Source organism: Palaemon carinicauda, unplaced genomic scaffold, assembly GCF_036898095.1.
Source record: "Palaemon carinicauda isolate YSFRI2023 unplaced genomic scaffold, ASM3689809v2 scaffold248, whole genome shotgun sequence".
NCBI classification, from domain to species: domain Eukaryota; kingdom Metazoa; phylum Arthropoda; class Malacostraca; order Decapoda; family Palaemonidae; genus Palaemon; species Palaemon carinicauda.
This window is the reverse complement of record NW_027170117.1, coordinates 41,550-52,500: the sequence shown is the minus strand read 5'-3', so window position 1 is coordinate 52,500 and position 10,951 is coordinate 41,550. Positions and strand designations below refer to the sequence as shown.

At 39.8% G+C, this 10,951-nt stretch overlaps 1 protein-coding gene across 1 annotated transcript in view; it reads left to right on the top strand.

Annotated features, from left to right (window-relative positions):
* Positions 1 to 10,543, top strand: part of LOC137636192 (uncharacterized) — a 36,447-nt gene extending 25,904 nt beyond the window's left edge. Inside the window, exons 4-5 of the mRNA XM_068368599.1 lie at positions 6,778 to 6,938; positions 10,319 to 10,543. Of these exons, the coding sequence (XP_068224700.1) occupies positions 6,778 to 6,938; positions 10,319 to 10,480 (323 nt within the window). The 3' untranslated portion in view covers positions 10,481 to 10,543. The remainder of the gene's footprint in view (positions 1 to 6,777; positions 6,939 to 10,318) is intronic.
* Positions 10,544 to 10,951: the final 408 nt, after the last annotated feature.

Below are 10,951 nucleotides of genomic sequence, written 5' to 3'. Positions count from 1 at the left end.
AACAAGGTGCTCGCGCGAGGGTTGTAACCTCTGCATTCCATGCTTTTTTCTTTCTCTAGTATATTTGGAAGATTTATATTAGAAAAGAAGGACTTCCACCGGCCGTCACAGGTCTCTCCCCAGAAATAGATTTTTCCTTCGTCAAAATCCCTTTTATAATGAAGGTTAGACCTTACATTCAGTGGAGGCAGCAAGCGATATACTTTAATGTTGTAGTTAAATTTGAATATATTATTGGACCAGTTAGGTTAAGGACATAAGTTTTGGTTATGGAAAGTACCTTGCGGTGTATGTAATGACTTACTTTGATGAAATTTTCTGACCCCAGTGATGTTTTACTGTTTACCCTATGGTGTATGATAACCTTGAATTAGGTTCGGAAATGTTGTAAGAGGTAAGACATGTGAATCTTCTATGCTGATGGTTACTGCTGAAGCTAACCCACTCTTTGTTAGTGTGGAAAGCATCAGTGAATGCCTGTTGGAGCCTTTGAGCTTGTAGCATCCTGCTTTTCCAACTAGTGTTGTGTCCTAGCTAATAATAATACATACATACATATACCAAGGCACTTCCCCCCAATTTTGGGGGGTAGCCGACATCAACAAGAAACAAACAAAAAAAGGGGACCTCTACTCTCTACGTTCCTCCCAGCCTAACAAGGGACTCAACCGAGTTCAGCTGGTACTGCTAGGGTGTCACAGCCCACCCTCCCCCATTATCCACCACAGATGAAGCTTCATAATGCTGAATACTTACCTGAAATTCACAGAAAATCGCCCCCCAATCCCACTTTAGTAGTACTTTTTTCTCTTGATTGATTATACTGTATTACCTGACTAAAAAGTTTGTTTACATATGAGAGCCAGATCCCCATCCCAGCTCCTCTTCCTCTTACCAGGTCAGCTAGGAAGTTTAGTCACTCTATTAAGAAATAACTGATTTCATCGTTGGAGGAACTTCTTCCTCTCGGACCGCCATCAGCAATCGCTCCAGTGGTGTCTGAAGCATCTCTGATCAGCAACCAGGGATCTTTCTCACCGTCAGTGGCACAGGAAGTACAGGACAGCGTTGTCTGGTTTCTGAATAATGAAAACCTAGCCATGGGAGCTCCTCTCCACTTCCAGAGATGCTGCTGTTCACAGACATCCAAAGAGGGGTTGATCTCATACCTAAGGAACCAAACCACCTCAGGGGTATTATCCACAGAAGAAAAGCACCTTTATATTAAACAGTTGGAAATTCAAGGAGTGTCCACAACACTACATTCTTTTCAATGGAGTTTAATAGGACACACTAGTAGTGTTTAGGAGCGACGATACTACGGTTGTGGCATACGTCAGTGAGCAAAGGGGCACTATTTCACAAACCCTTTGCGAGTTGGCAAAGCAGATGCATGCCTGGATAGTCGACAACAGTATAGAGCTGTCATTTAGGTTCATTCCGTACAAGACGGATATTCTAGCAGACACACTCAGTTATCAGGAGCAGGTTGTAGACTCATAGTAGTCCCTGCATCCTTGCATGGAGAGGAAAGGCTTCTTGCTCTTCGAAGATCACAGGTGATCGACCTGTTTGCCACACGGACAAACAAATAAACTCCTGGAGTACTGATTCCAAGTTTCAGACCCTAGGGTCATGTTTGAGGACACCTTGCAACACCCCTGAGATAACCTGGATACATACACCTTTCCTCATTTCTCCCCGTCTCACTGTTTAGTCAACCGTTGACGACATCATTTCTCATGATGTCCTTGGTGGCTCCTAATTGTCCACATGGCTGATGCTCCTTGTCAAGGTACCAAGAGTACTCCAGTGGCCTCCCTCTCTTTCTAAGCCCCACCATTAGAGGTGCCACAACTCAGCAGTGTCCCTTCACTTCATGGTTGGTTGACTATCCAGCAAATCCTCCGAGAGAAGGGCTTTTCAGAAGGCACTGCTCAAGGGATGCCTGGATACATGCAAAGGTCCTCTGTAGCTGTTTATTATTATTATTTGGTAAGCTACAACCCTAGTTAGAAAAGCAGGATGCTATAAGCCCAGGGGCTCCAACAGGGAAAATAGCCCAGTGAGGAAAGGAAACAAGGTAAAATGAAATGTTTCAAGAATATTAACATTAAAATATAAATATAAACTATAAAAACTTTAACAAAACAAGAGGAAGAGAAATAAGATAAAATATTGTGCCCGAGTGTACCCTCAAGCAAGAGAACTCTAACCCAAGACAGTGGAAGACTATGGTACAGAGGCTATAGCCCTATTCAAGACTAGAGAACAATGGTTTGAATTTTCAGTGTCTTTCTCATAGAAGAGCTGCTTACTATAGCTAAAGAGTCTCTTCTTCTACCCTTACCGAGAGGAAAGTGGCCACTGAACAATTACATTGCAGTAGTTAACCCCTTGGGTGAAGAAAAATTGTTTACCAGGGGTAGTGGGACGCTTCTTGAGATTAGTATTGTAGAAGTGATACTTCTTTGGTCAGAACCTGTCTGCAATTAGGAAACTCAGGGCCCGGAGATGTCACCTGAGTCCTCAGGTCTATGAGATGTGCCTCCTGAAGCCCTCGAGTTGGGCGTCATACAGAGATCTGACCCTCGAGACTGCCTTCTTGGTAGACTTAGCTTCGGTGAAGCAAGTAAGGGAGCCTCATGGCATTTCATATGTTACGAGTCATCCTGAACGATGGAAGAAGGTCTCCTTCACCTTTCCTTCTGGAGTTAATGGCCAAGACTCATAACCCAGCTGCCCATGACCCCAGCTTCGAGTCATTCTAAATCCCTTCTCTACAGGATGCTTGGCTTATCTGTCGCGAGGAAGAATATAAGAATATATTTATAAAATGTTTGTAGTGTCATAGCCTCTGTACCATGGTCTTCCACTGTCTTGGGTTAGAGTTCTCTTGCTTGAGGATACATTCTAGCACATTATCCTATCTTAATTCTTTTCCTCTTGTTTTGTTAAAGTTTTTATAGTTTTCATAGGAGATATTGATATTAATGTTGTTACTGTTCTTAAAATATTTTATTTTTCCTTATTTCCATTCCTCACTGGGCTATTTTCCCTGTTGGAGCCCCTGGGCTTATAGCATCCTGCTTTTCTAACTAGGGTTGTAGCTTAGCGAGTAATAATAATAATAATAATACTGGTAATAATAATAATAATAATAATAATAATAATAATAATAATGGTTGTTGGGCCTTATGTACTGTGGAGGCAGCAGGAGATGAACTTGATATTATATTATTTGAATGTATTGTTAGACGAAGTTAGGTAAAGGCTAAGTTTTGGGTATGCTAAGTGCCCTGTGGTGTATGTAATAAGGACTCTCCTTTGATAACGCGATAGCATTTGGAAAACTCTGAACCCAGTGGTTTTCAACCATGTTTAAACATTGGTCTCTACCTGCGAAAAATGGTTACTCTATAGTCTATGATAACCATGAAATAGGGCTATTGTGTGGAAATGTTTTAAGAGGTGAGACATGGGAGTTACTTTTATGCTGATATTTACTGCTAACCAGCACTTTCAGTTATCAGTTAGTGTGAGAATCGGCAATGAATTTCTTTTGGAATCTTTGGGCTTATAGCATGCTGCTTTTTTAACTAGGGTTGTAGCGTGTAGTAATAATACAGTAATTTATCTATATCTACAATGGCACTTACCCCAATTTTAGGGAAGTAGCCAACATAAAAAAAGAAACAAATAGGGATTTTTTTGTCTCATCGTTCCTCTTTACGTAACGAGGGTGTACCAACCGTGTGTCACACGATCGTACATAATTCATTTTGTATATATTATGCTTGTATCTTCGCTCTTCCCTCGCACTAAAAAGAACCAGAATAAACATGTCTGCGTTTCTCCTATGTAACATTGTCTGTTTCTCGAACATGTCATTTCCTTTTGCCTTGAGGATTTGTATATAAAGGAGAGTGTTCTATAATGAATTAACTCAGTTGCTTTCACACTGCCTTTGAGTTCACAACCTTCTCTCGGTCCGTCACAAGGGGCTCAGCCGAATTTGATTGGTACTGCTAGGGTGCCACGGCCCACCCTCCTCCGTTTTCCACCACAAATGAAGCTTCGTATGTCGAATCCCCTACTGCCAATACCTCAGCGGTCACCGAGGTTTCCCGAGGTAGCAGCAGAGCCTATCGGAACTGCGTCACAATCGCTTGCCATTCATTTCTATTCCTAGCATATGGCAGTAATAATAATAACGATAACAATAATAATAAACCTATTTCATTTGAATACTTACCTGGAGTGGATATGAATGTGTTGAGGTGGTTTGGTCATGTTGAGAGAATGGAAAATGGCTGTCTGCTAAAGAAGGTGATGAATGCAAGAGTTGATGGGAGAAGTACAAGAGGAAGGCCAAGGTTTGGGTGGATGGATGGAGTGAAGAAAGCTCTGGGTGATAGGAGGATAGATGTGAGAGAGGCAAGAGAGCTTGCTAGAAATAGGAATGAATGGCGAGCGATTGTGACGCAGTTCCGGTAGGCCCTGCTGCTGCCTCCGAAGCCTTAGATGACCGCGGAGGTAGTAGCAGTAGGGGATTCAGCATTATGAAGCTTCATCTGTGGTGGATAATGTGGGAGGGTGGGCTGTGACACCCTAGCAGTACCAGCTGAACTCGGTTGAGTCCCTGGTTAGGCTGGAGGAACGTAGAGAGTAGAGGTCCCCTTTTTTCTTTTGTTTCATTGTTGATGTCGGCTACCCCCAAAATTGGGGGAAGTGCCTTGGTATATGTATGTATGTATGTACTTACCTGGAATTCATGGAGGAGCCACTTCCCTTCACTTTAGTACAGTATAGTAATAATTTCTCTTTATTAGTTGCATTAACTGACTAAAAATAATCGGTTTGTTTACATCTGAGGCAGCCAGATCATAATCCTGGCTCTTCCTCTTGCCAGTTCAGCTAGGATGTTTAGTCAGGCAGAGTAAATTTCATTTAAAAACGGTCAAAACAAACTATGGTACTTAACATTGGTAAAGGTGAAGTAGCAACGTCAGTCATGTTGAATTAACGACAAACACTTCAAAAAAACACTCTGCAAAAAATTCCCAACTTTGCGAGCAAGTCCAAAACAGAAGGATGTCCTGGAGGGCGAGCGTGGTAGGTGTCGGTGGGGTAGTTCAACTGTGTTCTCTAGGGCCTGTCACGGCCCTCCCCAATTGATGAAGGGATTATCTAAATGGAAGACAGCCTGTGAATAGTGGTTTTCGCACGCCTTCTGTTAGATACACGACACCTACATGTGTTCGCGCGAGGGTTGTAACCTCTGCATTCCATGCTTTTATCTTTCTCTAGTATATTTGGAAGATTTATATTAGAATAAGTACAAAGAAGGACTTTTCACCGGGCGTCACAGGCCTCTTCCCAGAAATAGATTTTTCCTTCGTCAAAATCCCTTTTAAAAACGGTAGATTTTTTCACTGTTAAGAAATAACCGTAAATTCCATATACGGATTCAAATTAATTTCATTCTTGAAATTGTTTATCCTGTTTGTAATACTAGGCAAGCAGTTAATTCTAATAGCCAGGCCTTCTCCATCATGAGGCTCAACACTACGCAGTACTCTAGAAGTTTTATTCCAGCTGTTACCAAGTTGTGGAATGATCTTCCTAATCGGGTAGTTGAATCAGTAGAACTTCAAAAGTTCAAAGTTGGAGCAAATGCTTTTTTGTTGACCAGGCAGACATGAGTCTTTTTATAGTTTATATATGACATATTTGTTTTTGATGTTGTTAATAGTTTATACATGACATGTCTGTTTTGACGTTACTTTTTTTTTAGATTGATTTATTGTTAATTTATTCTCTTCATTTATTTATTTCCTTATTTCCTTTCCTCACTGGGCTATTTTTCCCTGTTGGAGCCCCTGGGCTTGTAGCACTTTGCTTTTCCAACTAGGGTTGTAGCTTGGACAGTAATAATAATAATAATAATAATAATAATAATAATAATAATAATAATAATAATAATAATAATAAGCCTTCCTCTCATACGGCTGTATGATTTCCATAGATGGTAAAACTTTGATGTCATCTTTTGATTAAAAACAATATTTTGACCAATACTTGATAATACTGGGTACTGAATAATGTTTGTTGGGTCCAGAAGTTCTTAAGTTTAGTTATTGTTGACGTTAGATAATAGTTTATAAGAACTAAATATAAGTGATACTTTCTACATAAGTTGTGGAGTGTTAAAGTGTCACTCAGGTACACACTTGGAATACCTGAATTTAATCATTTTTCAAAAATTGAAATTATGAGATTTTTATGTTTTTTTTTCTTATTGACTTCGATTCTTCACTGGATAAATTAACCCTTTTACCCCCAGGGTATTTGGAAATTTCCAACCCTTAACCGCCAGGGGGTTATTTTTTTCCCAGCACATTTTGCAGTATATGTTTTTTAAATTGCTCTAACAGCCTTAATTTTTGTCATAAAGAGGTCAGGTTGGTCTCATTCTCTTGGAAAATGCCTGAAGTTTCTCAAAAAATTATCAAAAAATATGAAAAACAAATTTTTATAGCATTTTTTTACAAGGACGTACCGGTACGTCCATGGGGGTAAAGGGATGGGTTTTGTGAAACGTACCAGTACGTCCTTTGGGGGTAAAAGGGTTAAGTGTCACTCAGGTACACACTTGGAATACCTGAATTTAATAATTTTTCAAAAATTGAAATTATGAGATTTTTGTTTTTTTTCTTATTGACTTCGATTCTTCACTGGATAAATTAAAAGCATTCATCTTTTTCTTAATTCTAGTCTTATATCCAGTCGGACCGCCCTTCTATCACGCCCAGTTCACCGTCATGATCCAGTGCGTTTGGTCGGACACCAACGCCAGAGACGACTCGCTCTCGAGCCGAGAGATGTCTTGGACAAATTTCTCCGCCACCGAACGCCTGAACACCCACGTCAAGAAGGTAGGAATGTACGAGTTGCTATGTTGTGAATTACTTTTATGAAACTTCCCTGATGTTGTCTCTACCCGTTGAGATACTACCGCTAGAGAGTTATGGGGTCTTTTGACTGGCCAGACAGTACTACATTGGATCCTTCTCTCTGGTTACGGTTCATTTCCCCTTTTGCACACACACACCTCGAATAGTCTGGCATATTCTTTACATAATCTCCTCTGTCCTCATACACCCGACAACACTAAGATTACCAAACAATTCTTCGCTCAAGGGGTTAACTACTGCACTGTAATTCTTCAGTGGCCATTTTCCTCTTGGTAAGGGTAGAAGAGACTCTTTCGCTATGGTAAGCAGCCCTTCTAGGAGAAGGACACTCCAAAATCAAACCATTGTTCTCTAGTCTTGGGTAGTGCCATAGCCTCTGTACCATGGTCTTCCACTGCCGTGTGAGAGAAGGAAGTTGAGAGTTCTCTTGCTTGAGGGTACACTCGGGTACACTATTCATTCTTATTTCTCTTCCTCTGGTTTTGTTAAAGTGTTTATAGTTTATATAGGAGATACAGTATTTATTTTAATGTTACTCTTCTTAAGAATTTAATTTTTCCTTGTTTCCTTTCCTCACTGGGCTATTTTCCCTGTTAGAGCCTCAGGCTTATAGCATCCTGCTTTTCCAGCTAGGGTTGTGGCTTAGCTACTACTACTAATAATAATAATAATAAATGAATAGGAATAAGGTGATGGAGGGGTGTCTAAGATATCCTTATTTCAAAGTTCGTTAGTTCATTTCAAACTAATAAAACATAATGCGATTCAAATACGTAGACTGTTCCCCTTGTATAACATTCTACAGAACAATCAATCGAATAACTTGTTTATGAATAGTTAGTTCTCTTTGACATTAGTGAGTGCGAACTAAATACAACATCAATTGTCGCTTACAAAGTCCTGAAGAATGATCCTAATTGGGCAGTTGAATCTGTGGAACTTTGGAAGTTCAAACTTGCAGCCAATGTTTTCATGTTGAAGAGGCTGACATGAGTCTGTACTCCTATTTTATGTTCGACAGATCTGTTTTAACATTACCGATCTTAAGATATATTTTACTCATTATTTATTACTTCTTGTATATAGTTTATTTCCTTTATTCAGTGGGCTAATTTTAACTGTTGGAGCCTGTGAGCTTATAGTATCCTGCTTTTCCAACTAGGGTTGTAGCTTAGTAACAATAATAATAACAGTTTTCAGAGATTTTGAACTGATTAATTTGATAATTGTTTTTATTATCATTTTTAAAATACCACAATAGAATCTAAACATTCTTTAAAATGTCACCAAAATGACTTCTTTTCCCACTTCTATGTGGGGTCGATGTTTCTGACCAGCGTTCTCCATCTACCTCTGTCCCACACTTCATCACCGGTTAATCCCTTTGATCGAAGGTCATCCTTGATACAGTCCATCCACCTTCGCTTTGGTCTCCCTCTCCTTCTCGTTCCCTGTACCTCCATTTCCATCACCCTCCTCCCAATATACTGTTCATCTCTTCTCATGACATGACCGTACCACCTCAGTCTGCTTTCTTGGATCTTATCTTATTGTGGTACCCCTAATTACCTCATTCCGTATCTTATCTCTTCTTGTCACCCCACACATCCATCTCAACATTCTCATCTCTGCCACATCCAGTTTCTTCTCTTCTGTCTTTATTGCCCACGCCTCCGCTCCATACATCATTGCCAGTCTCGCAATGGTCCTGTGTACTTTACGTTTCAACTTGACCCCTATTTTCCCGTCCCGTAGTACTCCACGCACTTTTTTCCAATTCTTCCAACATGCTTGTGTTCTGTGGTTTAGGTGCGAGACAGGCCTCAGGGACTCAAAATCACAAATTTTTAAGTAATTTGTATTTTTCCTAACATACTTACCTAGAACTACCTTCTTAGGAGTTACTGGTAACTCTTTCCTAACCGACCAGCTTTTTGTGTAGTTTACCCTATTCCCGTTTTCTATGGGGCTAACCTCAGGCGGAGTGAAACGCGCCGAGGCGACCCGGGGTCGGAGAGCGTGCAAGCTCAGGTCGTCTCTTCAGTAAGTTTCTGGTCGCGACGTGATCATCATCTCGCCGCGCTCTCTCTTACCCTGTGTACCCCGACCCTTTGTGTCTACCACGCGCTACCCACGTGTTCATTTCCTTACCCTTTCCTTTGTATCCCTGTGTCTCTTGGTGACTTAGGGTTGTGTTATGGAGCCTACTCTGTGTTGGAACAAACGCCAATTTTGACCCCAACCTTATTGCATATATGAATCCTATTTCTCTACTGCCTGTCAGCTTTATATCTGGGCTACTGTTCCGTCTCGATTAGGGAGAGCACCAGTGTATATGTTTTATAATTCAGCTATTGGTTTCCTCAGTAATTATCTTCACAGTATTCTAGAAGTTTTATTCCAGCTGTGACCAAGTTGTGGAATGATCTTCTTAATCAGGTAGTTGAATCAGTGGAACTTTTAAAGTTCAAACTTGCAGCAAATGTTTTTTATGTTGAACAGACTGACATAAGTCTCTTTATAGTTTATATATCAAATATCTGTTTTAATGTTGTTACTGTTCTTAGAATATTTTATTTTAATTGTTGATTATTTCTCATATTGTTTATTTCCTTATTATACTGGGCTATTTTTCCCTGTTGGAGCCATAAGGCTTATAGCATCTTGCTCTTCCAACTAGGGTTGTAGCTTAGCTAATAATAATAATAATAATAATAATAATAATAATAATAATAATAACTGTACAGTACAATCCTCAACGCTGGTTTGGTAAAAATAATATACACTGTGCTTTTTATGATATAAATACAGGATGGATTTTTCTTTCTATATGTATAGTTTAAGAATCAGTTTGGCGAGTTAGAAATAATTATTTCCTGTTGCATCCAAAAATAATATTAGATGAAGAACTTGAAATCACTGTACTGTTAAATTTCTAGATATGATGAAGGTAAGATCTTAAATACCACATATATTAAGCTGAGAGGTATATGTTTTAACGCTTTTACCCCCAGGCTATTTGGAACTTTCCAACCCTTAACCCACAGGAGTTATATTTTTTTCAAGCACATTTTGCATTATTTTTTTTTTTTTTTAATTGCTCTAAAAGGATTAATTTTTGTCATAGAGAGGTCAGGTTGGTCTCATTCTCTTGGAAAATGCCTGAAGTTTCTCAAAAAATTATCAAAAATATGCGAAAAAAATTGTAAATAGCATTTTTTTGCAAGGACGTACCGGTACGTCCATGGGGGTAAAGGGATGTGTTTTGTGAAACCTACCAGTACGTCCTATGGGGGTAAAAGGGTTAATTGCATTAACTTACTCTCTCTCTCTCTCCACAGACGCCCCTAATATCGTACGTCCTACGCCCGAGAAGCCTGACCTCAGAGGGACTCTACAAAATTAGCTGTTTGAAATCGTTGGTCGTCAAGGAGGTCGTCCTGTCGAGATGGGATCCCAACGCGGCGGTCGAGCCAGAGAAAGACGAGATCACCATCGATTAACGAGCCGTCGGCGTCAACAATCTTTACGTTATGTCACAGCATAAGAAATAAATTTTTATCTTGCTTCTTGTTTACCGGACTTTTGAGTAAAGAACTTTCTGTTTTGCGGCCTTCGAGTACAGAGTTATTTTGTTTAGCAACCTTTCGAGTACAGAGCTTTCTTTGTTTAGCAACCTTTCGAGTTGAGAGATTTTTTTTGTTTAACAACCTTCCAAGTACAGAGCTTTTTAGTTTATCAACCTTTCGAGTACAGAGCTATTTTGTTTAGCAACCTTACGAGTACAGAGCTTTCTTTGTTTAGCAACCTTTCGAGTTGAGAGCTTTTTTTTGTTTAACAACCTTCCAAGTACAGAGCTTTTTAGTTTATCAACCTTTCGAGTACAGAGCTTTTTTGTTTAGCAACCTCTCGAGTACAGAGCTTTCTTTGTTAAGCAACCTCTCGAGTACAGAGCTTTCTTTGTTAAGCAACCT